We start from the raw sequence: 22,039 nt of genomic DNA, 5'->3' as shown, positions 1-22,039 counted from the left end.
GTGCAGGAGGAGAAGGGGGCGACAGAGGTTGAGATGGTTGGATAGCATCACCGACTCAATGGAGATGAATTTGAGCAAATTCTGGGAGATGGTGAAGGACAGGGAAGCCTGGTGTGCTGCAGTCCATTGGGTTGCAAACAGTCAGACACAAATGTGTGAATGAACAATAGCAACACTGTGGAATTGCTCCTTAGTGGACATAAATGATTTAATTTTTATTAGAGAATTTTGATAAAATGTGTTTCATATATATTGATGCATTTGATGTCTAAAACTTGCCACCTCATCAAAAACCTTGAGTGATGAGAGACTGATAATTTTCTAAGGAACTGTTATAAGTCAAGATAAAGAAGGCATTATTTTCAGTTTTTTTGCACTGTGTCAATGCATTGAGCTTTTCTTTTTTAATCAAGAGCAGAGGGATATTGAGATATCAAAAAAGAACTGTTTTAAATACCAAATTTTTTTTTATTTTTTTATTAAAGCTCACTAGCTGAGGTTTGCTGACAAGGGGAATAATCATACAATATAAGCTTTTATTTCATCAGAGAAAGTCATTCCTACCCAAGACCTGAAGCCCAGGATCCAGAAAATGGTTTCAAATGAGTAACAATCCTACTCAAAACAGCTGTCTGCGAGGAAAATAAATGGGATTTAATCTGCCATAAAGTGGATTGTGCAATTAATTTTTTCTTGAGGAAATCATGCCTTGTGACATCAGTGAGCTGCAGCAGCTTTGCTTTGAAACGAAGCATCCTATTCTTTGCCAAACCTATATTAATTCACCCACATGGAGTTTTTCATCCAGAAAAAGCAACTGGAAAGCTAGAGGGGCTTACCCACACCCACCGCCTGAGGGTGGGAATTGCCCTTCTCTGTCTTTAAAAGGCCTGATTTAAAACATGAGCCCTAAATAATTATTCAGTTCAGAGAGAGGTTTTAAGATGGTTCCCTATGAAATTTGAAATACATTAAATTATATATTAATGTTCTACAAAAAATGACAATGTTCAATTAATTGACAATGATTTACAAAATTATATATTAATGTTCTAGAAAAGATGACATTAATGTTCTACAATGACAATCTCATACACCTTAAACTAACATTAAGAAGATAATAAAACTGTGAAAGAGCAAAATGCTAGTTATAAAAATGACAATTAGATGAGATGTATCATTATTTTAAATGAAAATAATTTTAAATGCTTAAAGCCAATGAATAGAGGAAATACAAATACTTTTAAATCTCAAATGGACTATATTTTCTGTATAGCATTTTTAAAGATCTCACAGGAGTTACATTATTTTTTAATTTATTTCAATTAATTAAATACACAGAATATTTTAAGTGACAAAGAAAGAGAAAGCAATAATAAAATTTTTCAACTGTGAAATATGCTTTAATATTTGTTACCTAACTACAGCCCAACTAGCCAATCAAACTTAAGTGTGCCTCTTCATTCTATTACACGTTTTCCAAGATACTTATTTTTGGTGCTCAAAATTCATCTAGAACTGGTCCATTCTGACACTCTAGTCTCAAATTCTACATTAGAACATTTAAAAAACAGTTTTTAATTAACACTACATAAAATGCCTATTAGTATGAAAGTCTCAGCAAATTTATTTTTATTCAGTTAAATATAAGTTTTACTCAAAGTGAACTGAAATAAATTTCATCAAATTTGATATATTATGATTTTATTTAGAAGACAGACAAATGTAATCCCCAAAGTTCTGAACCTTCTCACTTCAGTTCAGTTGCTCAGTCAAGTCTGACTCTTTGTGACCCCAGGAACCTCAGCATGCCAGGCCTCCTTGTCCATCACCAAATCCCAGAGTCCACCCAAACCCATGTCCATTGAGTCGGTGATGCCATCCAACCATCTCAGCATCTGTTGTCCCCTTCTCCTCCTGCCCTTAATCTTTCCCAGCATCAGGGTCTTTTCAAATGAGTCAGCTCTTCGCATCAGGTGGCCAAAGTATTGGCGTTTCAGCTTCAACATCAGTTCTTCCAATGAACACCCAGGACTGATCTCCTTTAGGATGGACTGGTTGGATCTCCTTGCAGTCTAAGGGACTCTCAAGAGTCTTCTCCAACACCACAGTTCAAAAGCATCAATCCTTTGGTGCTCAGCTCTCTTCACAGTCAAACTCAAACATCCATACATGACCACTGGAAAAACCATAGCCTTGACTAGATGGACCTTTGTTGGCAAAGTAGTGTCTCTGCTTTTCAATATGCTATCTAGATTGGCCATAACTTTCCTTCCAAGGAGTAAGCATCTTTTAATTTCATGGCTGCAGTCACCATCTGCAGTAATTTTGGAGCCCAGAAAAATTAAGTCTGTCACTGATTCCACTGTTTCCCCATCTATTTGCCATGAAGGGATGGAACTGGATGCCATGATCTTAGTGAATGCTGAGCTTTAACCAACTTTTTCACTCTCTTCTTTCACTTTCATCAAGAGGTTCTTTAGTTCTTCTTCACTTTCTGCCATAAGGGTTGTGTCATCTGCATATCTGAGGTTATTGATATTTCTCCTGGCAATCTTGATTCCAGCTTGTGCTTCATCCAGTCCAGCATTTCTCATGATGTACTCTGCATAGATGTTAAATAAGCAGAGTGATAATATACAGCCTTGATGTACTCCTTTTCCTATTTGGACCCAGTCTGTTGTTCCATGTTCAAACTGTTGCTTGCTGACCTGCATCTAGGTTTCTCAAGAGGAAGGTCAGGTGGTGTGGTATTCCCATCTCTTTCAGAATTCAAAGTTTGTTGTGATCCACACAGTCAAAGGCTTTAGTATAGTCAATAAAGCAGAAATAGATGTTTTTTCTGGAACTTTCTTGCTTTTTTGATGATTCAGCAGATGTTTGCAATTTGATCTCTGGCTCCTCTGCCTTTTCTAAAACCAGTTTGAATCTTCTAGTGCCAGTCATATAAAGACTAATTCATGAACCAATTCATCAAGAATAACACATGCCTTTATAGTATCCTCATCTGCAAAATAAGTACCTACTTAAAATAATTTGTCTCTATCTGAGTAAAGAAAGCATTCCAATGGTCATCATGAGGGTCGTGATCCTCATGAGCATTTGTAACCCTCAGGAAAAATCCCCAAAGCTGGAGGGGTTATTTACTTGCTCTACCGAAGAAAAGAGAGCACCAAGATGCTAGTCTGAATTTTACAATAAAGATGGGGCTCGGCAAGGACACATACCTCTCATTAATGTGTCAGATATGTCCTTAGTTTACATAGACATTTATATCATGTGAGACTGTATTTTAATTTAAAGGAAAGAGAAAGAGAGAGACTTGCTCCTTGGAAGGAAAGCTATGACAAACCTAGATATCATATTAAAAAGCAGAGGCATCACTTGGCCATTCTTGTAGTCAAAGCTATGATTTCTCCAGGAGTCATGTATGGATGTGAGAGTTGGGTCATAAAGAAGGCTGTGTGCCAAAGAATTGATGTTTTTGAATTGTGGTGTTGGAGAAGACTCTCAAGAGTCTCTTGGACTGCAAGGAGATAAAACCAGTCAATCCTAAAAGAAATCAACTCTGAATATTCATTGGAAGAACTGATGCTGAAGCTTCAAACACTTTGGTCACCTGATGTGAAGAGCTGACTCATTGGAAAAGACCCTGATACTGGGAAAGACTGAGAGCAGGAGGAGAAGAGGGTGACAGAGGATGAGATGGTTGCATGGCATCACCCACTTGATGCACATGAGTTCGAGCAAGCTCTGGGAGATACTGAAGGACAGGGAAGCCTGGCATGCTGCAGGCCATGTAGGTGCAGAGAGGCAGACACGGCTCAACAACTGAACAACAAAGAGGATGAGAAATCCTACGAGTGCTTTGTCTTTCAAGACAGATTATATTGAAGCATATTCTGCCACTGATGAGTAGTACTCTTATTTTATGAATACAAATAGACATTTTTATGACTTGATTTTGTGTTTTAGAATTTCCAAAACACACCCTTTAGACGCTGATGCTGGGAAACATTGAAGGCAGGAGGAGAAGGGTACGACAGAGGATAAGATGGTCGGATGACAATATGGACTCAATGAATATTAGTTTGAGCAAATTCCAGGAGATAGAGGACAGAGGAGCCTGGCGTGCTGTAGTCCATGGGGTCACAAAGAGTTGGACACAACTTAGTGAACAGGACAACTCTTTAGAAATTGCCATGCTGGTTTTCCTCTGATACTGATAACATGCAACTGATCTACATTCATATTCATGCCCCAGAAAACAGTACCCCTCTACATTCTGGACACACTTCCAGTGATAAATGCTAAATAATCACTAAAACAGAACTGTCATTATATGGCATGATATGCAAATATCAGAAATCAATATTCTTTCTTTCACTTCTATAGCAGATGATAACAAATTTCTAAATAGAAAAGAATGCAATTGAATTTTATAACATTTTCTCAGTTCCTGCTACTTATTAGCTTTTAATATTATATTTTGACTTTAAAATGCAATTACCTTTCAACTTAAAATCTGAATAATAAATCGAAACAATTTCAAGATTCATTTACCGTGACTGGCGCTCAATAAATCTGAGACATAAAAATGGCTTGTCTTGCAGTCTCGTAGACTATTTGACAGAAAACCAGCACACATGCATTTTTGTTGACTGTCATCTCTGAATGTTTATATGCACTTAATGTTAGTGTCTTATTATGTAAAATAGAAGTGCATTACCATTTTTCATCTATTTTACAATCTTCTCATGCCGATGATATCTTTCAACTTTGAATAGTTGTAAAACTTGTGCCTACTGATTTGTCTGATTATGGCAACTTTCCTTAATGGTATAAAAGAGTATTTAAGTAAAATAGAATTTGAAATTCAAGAATTCAAGACTTGTCAATACCATTTGTAAAATGACTTAAACATTTTCAATATTTTAAAGATTTATAGACACTTTTATCTATGTTAAGAATCTAAGATTTTGATGGTAATAGGGACCTTAAAGAAACTGCATGTGTGTGTATGTGTGGCTATACACATACATATGGTATCTGAATTTGACAATAAAATTTTTAAATGGCTTCAAAGCAAAATAGACCTGCAAAATATTGGAAGGCATATGTGTTAACAAAGAATGAACTCTGGCTGGGGAGGAATAACAGCAGTAACCTGACATTCAACATAAAATTGTTGTAAAATGAGTCCATAAGAAGGCAGAGTAAATGTCTACAGATTTGTGAAAATTTCAACATTTTTTCAAATAAATGTACTCACAAATGTTCCATAAAATAATGTAGATGTAATACTATAGAATTCCCATCCCAAATGTCCCATTATAAATTTATAAATCCACCATCAATTAAATGCTAAATAATAAGAACAAATAGAAAAATGTATGTCATAATAGTATGGATAAGAAACAGAAGGTTTTGTAAGATATTTATGCAGTTATATTACTCACTGAAGCATTAGTCCCAGTTCTGAGACACATGACCGATATTCTGAAACCTTGATTTTCACAACAGTGACATGTAGATTTTGTTGGAATGAAGATTCTGGTATGTCCGGGTGGAGCCTGGGGGTCTGACAGGATGACAAGCGTCAGTCCCAGTTCTGAGACACATGACCGTTATTCTGAAACCTTGATTTTCACAACAGTGACATGGAATGAAGATTCTGGTATGTCTGGGTGGAGCCTGGGGGTCTGCCAGGATGACAAGTCTCAATGTGATCCTGATGTTGCGGGTCCAAGGACCACACTTTTTGAGGAGTGAGGACCTATGCTTTCTGGGGAAGAGTAAACTGGATTTCATTAAGGTTGCTGATTTTGCTAAGATAGGAAGGATGGTTTCAAGGTTCTGCTTTTCTTTCTAACTAGAATATGCAGAATGATAGGTGTTTGTGAATCTCAAACACTCAGCTCCCTTCTTTTTCTGTCCAGGAAGTTTGAAACAAGCAGGCACCAGAGTGTCTGTGAGTGTGTGTGTGTGTGTGCGTGCGCTCACGCGTGCATGCGCACACGTGTGTGTAACTATGTATGTGTGTCTGTGCACAATGTCCAGGCACAGCAGCGCCCCACCCCTGCCCCCACCTGTGTTAAAGGAAATGTGTCAGCAACTGTCCTGCGAGGTCCCTTGGTTTGAACTTGAATTCATCTAAGCGCACCAAGTTTAGAGAATTGTCAGGTTCAAATATGCCCCGTCTCTGAGGCTAAGCTGCAGCTTTGTTCACACATTTCAACATTTTCCATGTAAATGCCGCAAAGGTTGCCTGGAATTTGGAGATAAGCCTAGGATTAGTCCTGCTTTAAAGTCATCATGAAGCCTCGTTAGAGGCTTCAAGTTAAGTTGTTAAATGTATTTCTGAGAACTTACTAGAAAAAAAAATGCTAACTTTGGTGAGCTTCAGACAGCAAAAACTGTGCTGGCTTTGAAATTTTACCTGCAGGCCTACACCTTCCTGATTTTATAGACAGCAGGCTTACATTCTGAGGCTAAAACAATAGTCTGTTTACCAAGCCCACAGCAGAAAATATCTAAACCAAGACGTGCTCACATGTTCCTTTTTTTTTTTTTTTAAGCATTTTGATAACTAGGTCAACTGGATAAATCCAAGCTGATTTTTAAAAATCACTTTGCAATATTTATAACAATTCTATAGTTTGAAAATACTTTATCATTTTTCTCTATTGCTATGAAACCAGTTTTAAAGAATTCACAATCAGAATGATTCTGGAACTATGAATTTCAAGGGATATTACAGTCATGCTATTAACATGGCTACCATGTTGGCTCTGTTTTTTCAGATGTAGCTGTTCTATTGACCTGGAAGACATAAAATAGAAAGCAGTAATGTTTGATTAAGTCTTACCAAAATATTATCACCTATAGCTAAAGGACATTAGAGAATCAGAAGAGCTGTAGGGCAAAGGTGTTAAAATGCATACTAAACAGACCTGGAGCTAGAATGTATTTCTGAAAATAAACATGAAGTGTAATGTTTCAGAAATAATCTCTCTTTTTTTTTTTCTTTTTTTTGCTTTCATTTTTTTTTCTTTTTAAATTTTATTTTATTTTTAAACTTTACATAATTGTATTAGTTTTGCCAAATATCAAAATGAATCTGCCACAGGTATACATGTGTTCCCCACCCTGAACCCTCCTCCCTTCTCCCTCCCCATACCATCCCTCTGGGTCGTCCCAGTGCACCAGCCCCAAGCATCCAGTATCGTGCATCGAACCTGGACTGGCAACTCGTTTCATACATGATATTTTACATGTTTCAATGCCATTCTCCCAAATCTCCCCACCCTCTCCCTCTCCCACAGAGTCCATAAGACTGTTCTATACATCAGTGTCTCTTTTGCTGTCTCGTACACAGGGTTATTGTTACCATCTTTCTAAATTCCATATATATGCATTAGTATACTGTATTGGTGTTTTTCTTTCTGGCTTACTTCACTCTGTATAATAGGCTCCAGTTTCATCCACCTCATTAGAACTGATTCAAATGTATTCTTTTTAATGGCTGAGTAATACTCCTTTGTGTATATGTACCATAGCTTTCTTATCCATTCCTCTGCTGATGGACATCTAGGTTGCTTCCATGTCCTGGCTATTATAATCAGTGCTGCGATGAACATTGGAGTACACGTGTCTCTTTCCCTTCTGGTTTCCTCAGTGTGTATGCCCAGCAGTGGGATTGTTGGATCATAAGGCGGTTCTATTTCCAGTTTTTTAAGGAATCTCCACACTGTTCTCCATAGTGGCTTGAAGGAGAACAAAATATCCCCTATATTTTCTTGTACTTTATAATTTGTCTAGAATATTTGATTTTTAAAGAATTGATGGGGAAAAAAACCTTCTGATTTCTGAGTTATACCAAAAAAATCATAAAGTATAATAGCTTTTAAAAATATGGATATAAATCATATCTAACTAATAAACAGGGAAAACTTCTTTGTCTTTGAGGCTCTGTAAATATGAGATGGCTGGGGATATCTTCCTCCTCTTCTAATAGTAAAAACAGTCCTGAATGAGTTTTGATGAACATTAAGATCACAGACATAATTTAGGAAGATAATATGCTCTATTTATCCTCTTTGTGTTGAAATTCTAAAATTTATATTTTTTTCTTCAATATGTGTAAAACTACCTGCTTATTGGTAAAACTGTTTTTTTTTTTTAATGTTAATGCAGTACTAATTTTTCTACCATGTTATAAATGACTACAATTTGCCTTCATATGCCTTCTATGGAAGTAGGACTTTGATTGCACCTGGGGATGGCAGGGGGACAGATAGATGTGTGGGTGGATGGATGGACAGATAGACAGAATGATTGACTGATTCAATCTTGTAAAAATGATTTGATTAAATTGAGAGGATTGCCTCACAAAAGCATGGAGAATATTGATGCTGTTTTTCAGGACAGTATTTGTTGAGGAGTAGCCAGAAACTGAAAACAGTTGCTCTCCTATGGAGCACAGTTCCTGTATCAGCCAAGGAGGTCTCCATCATAGCCTCCCTGGATAGCTTAGATAACTAAGCTTCATTTATCCACATTTGTTAAAGAAATTTGAGACACCAAGAGGTTCATTTACCCCAAATCATACAGTTCATTGTCAGCATGAGGATTCTAACCTGTGTTTATTATGTTGATTTTCTAGATTTCCCACAATTCAGAAAGTGACAGTGATGCTTTTAAACACCAATATTTTATCAGATGAGATTCTGTAATGGGAAACAAAAATTTGAAAGGAAGGTTTCTCCTATTCTATACACCAGGGATGGCCATGAACCCTGACATTCTATCAGATGGGATTCTGTAACCTGAAACAACAATTTGAAAGGAAGGTCTCTCCTATGTCATAACCTTTAGAATTATGATATAATATAAAATATTATTAAGGTATTTTTATCATGTCTTTCAAAGTTTACTCCTACACGTATCATCAGACTTGTGAAATGAAAAGCAATATTTCCTAAAACTTCCCCTTTTGAAAATTTAATGATTATAAAATAATACTTCCACTTGATCACTCCCAGAAATAGAATAACTAAAGGAAAGGTGTACGAAAGCATTACAATCATTGTTAGGGGAAGCACACTGACTGAAACCGCCAGGCAGCACAGTAACCATGTACCCGAGTTATCTTACCACAGGAGGGCTTGCTAAGGAACATGGAACGAAAAAGCCACCACCAACCAGAAGAGTTAGGGAAAGGTTAAAGAGAGACCCCGCACGTCTGACCGCCTCCCAGAATCCTTCTTGCTGGCATCCATCTTGGCCAAACAAGGCGTGCACCACCGGGAAGGACTCTGAGTCAGAATGATTGGCTAAGGACAACCCGGAAACTAATCCCATCACCATAAAGCCCAAGACTGCAAGCCACTGTAGCAGAGCAGTTCTCCTTACCCTACTGCTTCCCCTCACACCCCCCCTAGCCCCTGGGCGCCCTTTCCCAATAAAATCTCTTGCTTTATCAGCACATGGGTTCCTCGGACTATTTATTTCCGAGTGTTAGACAAGAGCCCAGTTTCAGACCTTGGAAGGGGTCCCCCTTTCTGCAACATAATGATTCTCCTTAAAAACGTCTGCTAGGAAAGTCAAAATCACCACCACACTCCCAGCTAATACTATTTGTGTTGTTTCACTTCATGAAAAGCAACGACATTGACCATTCTGAACACACTTCTTTTCCAGGAACATGCTCTGTAGAAGGGATTGGCCATCGGAGTCGCTACTACAGAGAGATTCAAAAATCAAGACCACTCTTTTCTCCCTCTTCAAGGACTTTCCATTGGAAAGCACCTTTGAGAAATGTTCAACAAAAAAATGCTCTACAAGCCATGATTTGCTGCTAGCGAGTGTCTCCTCTCTATTATCCTCAGGTCAAAATTCTGTTGTTGGACATACTTTACCAAGACAAAGCTAATTATGTAGGAAATTCTCTACAGATACACTGTCTTATTTCTCTTGGTACCAGTCAACCAAAAAATACCATTTATTTGGTGAGGTACCTACCATCCCAGATCTTTACTCCCTTTTTCATTCTTTTATTTAAAAGCAAAGTTTTAGATTTAACACATGAAATGTGCATTTTTAGCCTGAGGTAATAATGACCATTTTGAAACAAGTAGCCTCAATTAAAATAAAAAAAGAAGCTTCTGTGTTATTTAAATTAATTTTAATGACTGCATTTAATTTTAAGTAATTCTTAGATACTTATTTAACACATATTTACCTAAGAAATGCAAGGCAAAAGGTACTTTGAAATCAACCTGAATTACCAAGTTGGTAGTTTAGTATTTAACAGAACAACAGACAACTTTCTTTTGTCACATAAACTGCAACACATACAAATAGACCACGAATCCTGAATCAGTATTTGAAGTGAATCATTGCAGACAAAAACATTACAGAAACCTCAAAGCTAACACACCAAGCGGTTTTACTTTTATAGAATTTTTAAGTACTATGAAGAATAGTTTTCTGTGTGCAAATGAAATTTCCCAAACTGCAATTAATTCATAGAAACTCAAGATGCATTCTCTTGTAAGACATAGGAAAAATAAACTTGTTTACTGCCATTCTTAAACACACACAGTATAGTTAAACCAAACTCCTTCATACAAAGAAACAGAAGGTAGATGAATATCTTTAGAAAAAGTTTCTGCCTGTCCATCAGCCAAGATAGAAAGATTTTACTTATCCTGTAATATTAACAATTCCTGTATTTAGAGCAAATATGATTTATCAAATCCTAAACTCAAGAAACTTTCTATTATCATATTCCCCTGACTTACAAAACAAATTGTGTTCATCAGAATAGTAAAAAAACAGTAAAACAATGCTAAATTTTCTAATACTCTGCACTCCAGGCCTTTTTGCTGTTATTGTTCAGATACAATAAAATAGCTAAAATCGCCAAGTCAAAATATTTCTTTGTGTTACTTACCATTTCCAGTATTTATGAAATAACAGAAGCACAGCCTGGAGAAACCATCTTGCTAGTAAACAACAGAGCAGATCTTTTTCAGAAATGGGAACAGGTTTTACGGTTCTACTGGAATATATCACCATTCATATGTACTCACCATATTTCACAGTTTTTTCTAAAGCTGAAGATAGAACTTAAGACATTCTGCCAACACCTACCTAATTCACAATAGAAATGCAATGTAAATTTCTTACAGATACCGCAAATGATGCCAATAACTTATCCATTTCGTTTTGCATTTGGCCAACATTTTACAAAATCACATCAGCACAGCATAGACAAAACTTCATAATCACCTTTCAGATAGAATCAGCAAGAAGCCATTGTAATAATCCTCTGCCTTATTTTAAAAGCCTGTAACAATTATGTAGGTGATAACAGAATCACATAAAATGGTATCAACAGTGACTTACCTCTATCACTGAAGTCATCAACCAGGATGATTTCTGCGATCAGACTCTCCGGGGTTCGGTTGATGATGCTGTGTATGGTCCGGAGGAGGGAAGTCCAGCCTTCGTTATGGAATGGGATAATGATGCTGGTGTTTGGCAGCCTTTCCAGGTACATCTTGTGCTTACAGCTGGAGTTGAAAGAGGAGGGCAAGGCTATGTTAGATGCAAAATGGTAGTACATTTTATATTGCCATTGACTTACTGTGTTATCAGACAACTGTGAAAATTAGACTTTGCCTAATGATTTCCCAGCCAGAGCTTCTACATCATTACAGATACTCTACCCATGCTTGGGATTTATTAATGATTCCCTTTCACATCCACTCTCTTTTTTGTTTTTTGAATGTGTCAATTTCACATTTATTCAGTTACAGATAATGTGTCTCAACTCAACAAGGTTAAATAAGAAGCTCTGTTGGACTATAAAACCAGATGAATAGTTTATTCCAGTGATTCTGAGTTGATTTTGCCATAATTTCCTCAGCTATGCCCTCCTTTGTATATTGACTTCATCTGTGCTTTTCTATACCAGTGGCTCAAAAAGCAGGTAAGAATTGCACTGAAATGTCATGTTCTTCTTAATATATATTTTCTCTATTGCGATCTAATAGTAATGAGGACAAATTTTATGTATTAACATCATTTCCATTGAGCACATGGTTAATGTTTGGGTGGATTTCTGGGAAGTTTAACTTCTGTAATATCTATGCCCAAATAATCAGTTAAAGTTGGGTTATGTCTCCATGGCTGGCAGTGTTTAGGCTCTAGGGGAGAAAAGAGACTTAAAGTGAAAGAAGTGAAAATTTAATCTTAAATAATCACATACTGATACAACCTCATGGTTGAGACTACAGTGAGATTCAAATCATGACATTATGACCTTCCTTATGAGAACTATACTGATCTCATATTTCTGTTATCACTGTGAAGTAATCTGAGATGCCAAATACGAAGTAGGCTTTAACTCTGGGCATAGTTACAAGCAATTTAGTATATGTCATGGCTATGCTTTCAATATTCTGGATTTATTTAAGTAATTTATAAATAGGGCAGAAAACTGGGTCTCAAATCTCATTTTATTTTTAGTTCAGCATTGGTCATATTTGCCCAAGCTTTATGAAGGATAATGAATTCACTTGTTGGTGAAACATTTGAGTTACTTTAAAAATAATACAGAATGAAATTTTCATCAATTATCAAAATTCAGTTATTTTCCTGATATGGACAACCTGAAGACAAAAGAGAGAGCAAAAATCTGGAAACAGACACAGTTTCTGCTTAAAAGCAAGAACATCTAATAATTTGTCTTTTGCCAGAAATGGCTACTGTTTAATTTATGAGAAAACAAAACAAAGTATAAATTTTGAAACATGCATAGATTCTACCAGTATGTATAGAAACATGCCAGAATATTCAAGACATTACCTACAATATGTTTTTAGTCAATTACTTCAATACTTTATTTTACTATCATCTCAATAGGATAACTTAAATATCACTGTGGATATAAAATAGATCTTGTCTTACGGCTTCAGATAATAGAATATTAGTATAATGCAATTACGGAGAAGGCAATGGCACCCCACTCCAGTACTCTTGCCTGGAAAAACAATGGACGGAGGAACCTGGTGGGCTGCAGTCCATGGGGTCGCTAAGAGTCAGACACGACTGAGCGGCTTCACTTTCACTTTTCACTTTCATGCATTGGAGAAGGAAATGGCAACCCACTCCAGTGTTCTTGCCTGGAGAATCCCAGGGACAGGGAAGCCTGGTAGGCTGCCATCTATGGGGTCACACAGAGTCGGACACGACTGAAGTGACACAGCAGCAGCATAATGCAATTAAAGAAAAAAATTAATTATCCTGGAAGTTATAATAAAATGACATACTTTTAGACAAATAATTTAAATATAAAAATATAGATATTTCTTTCTATCTTGTCACTTTATTATCACTTTATTTGATTTCAGATTTTAAAAATTGTAAAAATATTTATAAAAATGGTAGATTTCAATGTTTTCAAATACAATTGAGAGAACTAGGAAAAAACCATCAAAATGATACCATGAAATGGGCATAAAAGCCCTATAAAAGACATGCTCTTTAAAGAACCAGGGCTTCCCTGGTGGCTCAGTGGTAAAGAATCCACCTGCAATGTAGGAGACCCATGTTCGATCTCTGGGTCAGGAAGATCCCCTGGAGGAAGGAATGGCAATCCATTTCAGTATTCTGACCAGGAGAACTCTATGGATAGAGAAGCCTGGCAGGTTAAAGTTCATGGGGTCACAGTCAAACACGACTGAGTGACTTTCACAAAGGAACATATTCCTTTAGGGATAACATAAAATGATTTTAAAGAGCAATATATGAAACATACGTGTCAGTGATTTCCAAGAGTATAGTGAGAAAGGTGCTTTCACATATAATGAACAAAGATGGAAAAGAGTGCTAAAGGAATTCAGTGCATTTTGTCATGATTACAGAGTTACCCATTCAACAAAGCCAGAGACCTGAGACAAAGGTGTTTTCCTATATCAACATTCAGTTCAGTTCAGTTCAGTCACTCAGTCATGCCTGACTCTTTGTGACCCCATAGACTGCAGCATGCCAGGCTCCCCTGTCCATCACCAACTCTGGGAGCTCACTCAAAATCATGTCCATTAAGTCAGTGATGCCATCCAACCATCTCATACTCTGTCATCCCCTTCTCATCCTGCCTTCAATCTTGCCCAGCATCAGAGTCTTTTCCAGTGAGTCAGTTCTTCACATCAGGTGGCCAACGAATTGGAGCTCCATTTGAATACAGAGTTCCAAAGAATAGCAAGGAGAGATAAAAAAGCCTTCCTCTGCAATCAATGCAAAGAAATAGAAGAAAACAATAGAATGGGGAAGACAAGAGATCTCTTCAAGAAAATTAGAGATACCATGGGAACATTTCATGCAAAGATGGGCTCAATAAAGGACAGAAATGGTAGGGACCTAACAGAAGCAGAAGATATTAAGAAGAGGTGGCAAGAATACACAGAAGAACTGTACAAAAAGATCTTCACGACCCAGATAATCATGATGGTGTGATCACTCACACTCACCTAGAGCCAGACATCCTGGAATGTGAAGTCAAGTGGGCCTTAGGAAACACCACTATGAACAAAGCTAGTGGAGGTGATGGAATTTAAGTTGAGTTATTTCAAATCCTGAAAGATGATGCTGTGAAAGTGCTGCACTCAATATGCCAGCAAATTTGGAAAACTCGGCAGTGGCCACAGGCCTGGGAAAGGTCAGTTTTCATTCCAATCCCAAAGAAAGGCAATGCCAAAGAATGCTCAAACTATTGCACAATTGCACTCATCTCACATGCTAGTAAAGTAATGTTCAAAATTCTCCAAGCCAGGCTTCAGCAATACATTAACCATGAACTTCCATATGTTCAAGCTGGTTTTAGAAAAGGAAGAGGAACCAGAGATCAAATTGCCAACATCATCTGGATCATTGAAAAAGCAAGAGAGTTCCAGAAAAACATCTATTTCTGCTTTATTGACTATGCCAAAGCCTTTGACTATGTGGATCACAACATACTGCAAAAATTTTGAAAGAGATGGAAATACCAGACCACCTGACCTGCCTCTTGAGAAATCTGTATGCAGGTCAGGATGCAACAGTTAGAGCTGGACATGGAACAACAGACTGTTTCCAAATAGGAAAAGGAGTACGTCAAGGCTGTATATTGTCACCCTGCTTATTTAACTTATATGCAGAGTAATCATGAGAAATGCTGGGCTGGAAGAAGCACAAGCTGGAATCAAGAGTTCCAGGAGAAATATCAATAACCACAAATATGCAGATGACACCACCCTTATGGTAGAAAGTTAAGAAGAACTAAAGAGCCTCTTGATGAAAGTGAAAGAGGAGAGTGAAAAAGTTGGCTTAAAGCTCAACATTCAGAAAACTAAGCTCATGGCATCCAGTCCCATCACTTCATGGCAAATAGATGGGGAAACAGTGGAAACAGTGGCTGAATTTATTTTTCTGGGCTCCAAAATCACTGCAGATGCTGAGTGCAGCCATGAAATTAAAAGGCGCTTACTCCTTGGAAGGAAAGTTATGACCAACTTAGACAGCATGTTAAAAAGCAGACACATTACTTTGTCAACAAACGTCCATATAGTCAAGGCTATTGTTTTTCCAGTAGTCATGTATGGATGTGAGAGTTGGACTGTGAAGAAAGCTGAACACCAAAGAACTGATGCTTTTGATCTGTGGTGTTGGAGAAGACTCTTGAGAGTCTCTTGGACTTCAAGGAGATCCAACCAGTCCATCCTAAAGGAGATCAGTCCTGGGTGTTCATTGGAAGGACTGATGTTTAAGCTGAAACTCCAATACTTTTGCCACCTGATGTGAAGAGCTGATGCATTTGAAAAGACCCTTATGCTGGGAAAGATTGAGGGCAGGAGGAGAAGGGGACAAAAGAGGATGAGATGGTTGGATGGCGTCACTGACTCAATGGACATGGGTTTGGGTGGACTCCAGGAATTGGTGATAAACAGGGAGGCCTAGCGTGCTGTGGTTCATGGGGTCACAAAGAGTCAGACACGACTGAGTGACTGAACTTAACTGAACTGAACTTTAGTATCAGTCCTTCCAATGAATATTCAGGACTGATTTCTTTTACCATTGATTGGTTGGATCTCCTTGCAGTCCAAGGGACTCTCCAGAGTCTTATCCAACACCACAGTTCAAGAGCATCAACTCTTTGGCGCTCACCTTTTTTTATGGTCCAACTCTCATATGCATACATGACTACTGGAAAAACAATAGCTTTAACTATACAGGCCTTTGTTGGTAAAGTAATGTCTCTGTTTTTTTTTTTTTAATATGCTGTCTATGTTGGTCATAACTTTTCTTCCAAGGAGCAAGTGTCTTTAATTTCATGGCTCCAATCACCATCTGCTGTGATTTTGGAGCCCCAGAAAATAAAATCTGTCACTGTTTCCATTGTCTCCCCATCTATTTGCCATTAAGTGATGGGACTGGATGCCATGATCTTAGTTTTTTGAATGTTGAGTTTTGTATTATCCTGAATATTGATATTCAGGATATCAATATATAAAAACATCAAATATCAATATATCAAAATATCAAAACATCATACCTAACAATGCTCTGGGAATGTAACTGATATTCCCAAGAGGAAAATTATTCTTTTAACATTTAGAGGAGATATTGTACACATTGCTTGCTTTTTTTAAAATAACTGTATTCAGACCAATACACTATAGCAGGTTTCCCAGCCCTAGGGCATGGACCAGTTCGTGTTAGGAACCAGGCTGCACAGCAGGAGATAAGCAGTGGGCAAGTGAAGCTTCTTTTGTATTTATGGCTTCTCCCCATTGTTTGCATGACCTTCTGAGCTCTATCTCCTCTCAGATCAGCGGTGGCATTAGATTCTCATAGGAGCATGGACCCTACTGTTCCTGAATCATCCCCAAACTATCTCCCTGATCTCATCCATGGAAAAATTGTCTTCCACGAGACTAATCTCTGGTGCCAAAAAGGTTTGGGACTGCAAAGCAATCAATAGGCTTTGGGATTTAAATATATGTTTAACAGCTATATATAATCCATTAAGAAAAATAGGCAGACTTGTGAGGATGGAAGACTGATCATGGGCAAAAAAGCCTTTGCTCTAAAAATATTTTAAGTAATTTCTATATAAGGGATGTGAAAGTATCTTTCTGTTCATTTGTGTGTTCAGTTCATAATGATTTCCTATTGGCTTACTCTTAGCCAGGATGTAAAGTGGAGATAAAACAAAGAATGAACCCTAGTTTCTGACTTTAAGATATTTATGTTATAATAGAAGATACAGACTGGTAAAAGGCAAAGATTTAAAGGGGAATTGATATGTAGACGTGTACAAGCATTTGAGAGTGGGGCCCCTGAATCAATTCATAAAGTACTACAGAAATCCAAGTGAGAGTTAAAACGGGCCTGCAAAAGACCAACTTGAGATATATTTAGGAAAATAATTGACATGACTTGGTAACTGTCTAGGAGAAACAGTTATGGAGGACCCCCACGCTTTGGACATGGGCAACTGATGTATGAAATACAGATGGAGGTAAAAACACAGTGCATGAGGGACATTTGAGGGCTCCAAGACTTGAGGGTAAAGAGGAATTCAATTTTGACTGCATTATCGAGTTGAACATGAAAACAGATCCTTTGCTCCCTGTCCTGCTTGCTCATTTCTGTTCTGTTCCAGCCTTAAAAGACCCTAATTCTTTAAATTCTAGTATATGAGAGACAGCAAAAGAGACACAGATGTAAAGAACAGACTGTTCGACTGTGGGAGAAGGCGAGGGTGGGATGATTTGAGAGAATAGCATTGAAACATGTATATTATCCTATGTGAAATAGAACTTGAGTCCAGGTTCAATGCATGAGACAGGGTGCTCAGGGCTGGTGCCCTGGGATGACCCTGAGCGATGGGATGGGGAGTGAGGTGGGAGGGAGGGTCAGGATGGGGAACACATGTACATCCAGGGCTGATTCATGTCAATGTATGGCAAAAATCACCACAATATTATAAAGTAACTAGCCTCCAATTAAAATAATAAAAAAAAAAGACCCTAATTCTAGGAATGAGATTCACTCAGCAACTCAACCTAACTCCTGACTTACGCTCTCCTGAATGCACACTATGCCTTGTCTAACCTGCTAATTCTTTTCCTAGATAAAAAGAGGTAAGGATGAAGAATAAAGTAGCTAAAAAATGACTAGCTCTCTACCCCAGCAGCCCCTTTAGCAACCCAGCAGGCAGATCATGCAGGCAAGATAACATCAGAAGAGATGTTCACGCAGTGGAGAATGATCAGAACCCAACATCCTGCTCTGATAGATTCACTGAGATTCTTCCCCATTTCCCCCTTTAAAACTGGTCGTGGCCAAGCAGAATCTTCAGAGTTGGTCTCTGGACAAATCCACCTTCTCCTCAGATTGTTGGCTTTTCTGATTAAAGCATATTTCCTGTCTATTCACACTTGCCTCTCAAATGACTGGCTTTTGAGCAACTGAACCTGAGTTCAGTAACAAACACAGCACTGATATATGACATACACAATTAGCTGTCTATGTATGTACATGTGTGTGTATGTGTATCTATCCATCATCTATGTGTCTGCTATCTATCATCTATCTATTATCTAACTATTTATCATCTATCATCCATGAATCTATCCATCTATCCATCCATCCATTCATCTATCATCCCTCTATCTATCTGTTTATCTAACATCCATCCATCTATCTATCCATCTATTTATCATCTATCTATCCATCTATTTATCATCTATCTATAGCTCAAATAAAAATCTGATTTACTGGAAGCACAAGTTGATGAGTAACAGCTCCAGGACTGATGCCAGAGCATCAACACTGTCTCTACAGCATCACCATCCTAGAACTTGCCAAGTTGGTCTTACCATAAGTACCAGCAGACAGTCAACCGAGTGCTTTCTCTCATCTCTGATAAAAGGCAGATCAAAAGTTCAGAGGCAAATTGGTTCCCCAGCCAATGAAGCTGGGGAAAGAGCAGTTCTCTAATGAAGCATCTCTGAGGTGTTTTCTGTATCATCGCCATGGTTTTCCAGCAAGATGGAGCCTCAGGTGCCCACAGGGATAAGCATCAGGATGGAGATCTTTGACTGGCTGATTTCCCTTCCCTGTCTTACCTCTTCACCCTCCTTGCCCAGGGATACTCTGTGATGATCTCTTTAAAACTACTGCAGTCAAATTGTGTCTGAGAGTCTACTTTAGGGGAAACCAATCTGAAACAGTCAGCCTGCCAATGCAGGAGACACAGAAGACTTGGGGTTGATCCCTGGTCAGGAACATCCCCTGGAGGAGGAAGTGGAAACTCACTCCAGTATTCTTGTCTGGAGAATTCCATGGACAGAGGAGCCTGGCAGGCTACAGTCCATGGGGTCACAAAGAGTTGGACATGACTGAGCATGCACCCACATTACATTAAAAATAGCCTTAATCTAATAAGTAGACTATTAGTAATAAAGTTACCTTCTTTACATAGATGCTTGTAAGTTTTTTCAATGAGACTACACTGAAAACTCACTCATTATAATTATTCCTCAAATATTGAGAAATCACATTTTATACATTAGACTTTTGAGGTTTAAATGTGGCTTTGCCACTTGTGTGAAAATGGGTCAGTTATTTAACTTCTAGAAGACTAGTTTTCTCATGTGTAACAATATAGAAGCCAAAAATTATAATTTATTCATAATTTGTGAAAGAGAATTAAATTAGATAATCCATACCAAGCACTCAGTACAGTATTATATTTGATAATAGCTTTTTAAAATTACATGTTGCTGTTATTGTTGCTTTTTAAAAAAAAATTTTTTTTTTGATGAGGAATGAATTTGTTCTCATATTGCTTCTTTTTCGTGTTTTTGTTGTTTGGCCATGAGGAATGTGGGATCTTAGTTCCCGGCCAGATATCGAACCCACATCCCCTACATTGGAAGGTGAAGTCTCAACCACTGGATCATCAGGAAAGTCCGTCGTTGCCTTAACAGTTGTTATTTTATCTGTCAAGTCCTCTGTGAAAGATGCTAGGAAACAAGGAGAGACACGAACTGCGTGAGAGAAAGTGAGAGACACATGATAAAAAGATGAATAAATTACAGTTTCCTCCCTTAAGGATTCACAGACCAGTGGACAGATACATTAAATGATTAGACTCAAATGAGACAAGGGGCATAATAGATGGCACAGAGGCACTGAAGAGCCCGCAGGAAGTATGACCAACTTTATCTGAAAGAACTAGGGATGTCTTTATAGATGAGTCTGTATGTGGAAAACAAGTCATGGAGGATCTTGAAAGTGATTCTAAGAAATCTGGACATTAGCCTGCAGTCAATATGAAGTATTTCTCATACTATTAATGATGGGGAAGACAGGATAATGTTTATAATTCCTCTGACATCTGGGTAAATGATGCATTGAGACAGCAAAGATGAAAGGAAGAAATAGAGATTGAAATAGCTTGGGCAAAAATAATGAGGGTGCTGATCTGATTTTTACTCTAAGGAAAGCCAGCCTGTTTGTGGTGGTGCCTGAGCTGATTAAATTATATTTAGTCATCCCAGCATTTAAGCTGCTCCAAAGGAAATTGAATTCACTCTCAAAGTCAGCCATTGCATTGGCCAAGCTATTGTTCAGATCACCGCTTCTCATTATTACTAGAAATATTGAAGCATATCCAGAATTTTATTAAGAATCTGCAACCTGTGTATTTTAGATTTAACTTCAAGTCAAGTTGAGAATGGGAAATTTGTGAAATAAGAAGACAATGTGGTAATATGGAACTGTGTTGAAGAAATAAGTAAAATGAAGTCAGACACAATTTATATGTTTATGGATAGGTAGCAAATTTATGAAAAGAAAATAGGGATAATTTAAAACTGTTGTATTAAGTTTATAGGACTATGGGTGAAAATGCCTGTTGTTATTGCATTTCATATTGTGTATTATTTTAAAATAAGCCTTTTCATAAAATTAACTTGGAGAGTAATAATGGCTCAGAAATGAGGACGTCTCTTTAAGTAATACTTTATCTAAGTGAATGGAAAAACAAATCTTTAAATTTAAATGTACCAAAGAGACAAAAGAAATAAATTCTTAAGCTACTTGTGAGAAACAACAAATCTTAAAGGCATTTTAAAAAGTTGATTAAAAACCAGTCTGTAAACATTCTGCTAAACCATTCACAATAATGAAAATAAAACTGAATAGAATATTTCTCACACTCTTCTGTTTCCACAAACAGAGCATATATGTTTTCTGATATTCACTATTGACATTTAATAACAGGGCGATTTAAAGATATATTTAGTTTAACAATATTCTTTATTATAAACATACTTAACCACCATTCTTTTATAATTACATTAATTTATCTTTGCAACTTCACTGGTTTCACAAAAGGTGGTTCTTTCACAAATAGGAATAAGCCAATTAAAAAAAATTAGAGATATGTGATTTAAGTATCTGACTTATTTGTGATTTTTTTTTTTTTTGTCTGAAAGAGATATTTTACTGTTCATTCAACAATATCAACCTTTATACTTTGTTTAGGTAAACTTGCATTTAAGATTCTCAAAGCCTTTATATTTTCCTTACCATCATCTAAACACACTTTCTCATGCCTAAGGCTGAATATTTAGTTTTGGACACAACACCAAAACCTGCATTTTAAAGATTCAAACACTCAGACTGCAAGATTTGAGTAGGACATTTGAATGAAAGCATTTTAACATTTTACTCCTTAGATCATTCCATTAGCTTATCTGAAGTTATTATTTTATTTTTTGTTTTATTGGATTTTTTTCTATTATATAAGTAGATCAGTCAGGATGTTATGTTATGCTATGGTAACAAATAACTTCCAATCTCAACGGCTCACAAAAATGAATATCCTCTTTGTGTGTCTTCTGCTTATTTATCACGGGTTGGCTAGACTCTCTGCCTGAGGTCACTGGCACTAGTCAACATTTTGACCATTGTCAAT

At 37.3% G+C, this 22,039-nt stretch overlaps 1 protein-coding gene across 1 annotated transcript in view; it reads right to left on the bottom strand.

Annotated features, from left to right (window-relative positions):
- GALNTL6 (polypeptide N-acetylgalactosaminyltransferase like 6) overlaps positions 1–22,039 on the bottom strand; it is a 1,496,936-nt gene that overhangs the window by 823,705 nt on the left and 651,192 nt on the right. Inside the window, exon 4 of the mRNA XM_055577661.1 lies at positions 11,413–11,579. Within this exon, the coding sequence (XP_055433636.1) occupies positions 11,413–11,579 (167 nt within the window). The remainder of the gene's footprint in view (positions 1–11,412; positions 11,580–22,039) is intronic.

Source organism: Bubalus kerabau, chromosome 4 (genome assembly GCF_029407905.1).
Source record: "Bubalus kerabau isolate K-KA32 ecotype Philippines breed swamp buffalo chromosome 4, PCC_UOA_SB_1v2, whole genome shotgun sequence".
NCBI lineage: Eukaryota > Metazoa > Chordata > Mammalia > Artiodactyla > Bovidae > Bubalus > Bubalus kerabau.
The sequence above is the reverse complement of the archived record's forward strand: the minus strand, read 5'-3'. Positions and strand labels throughout refer to the sequence as shown.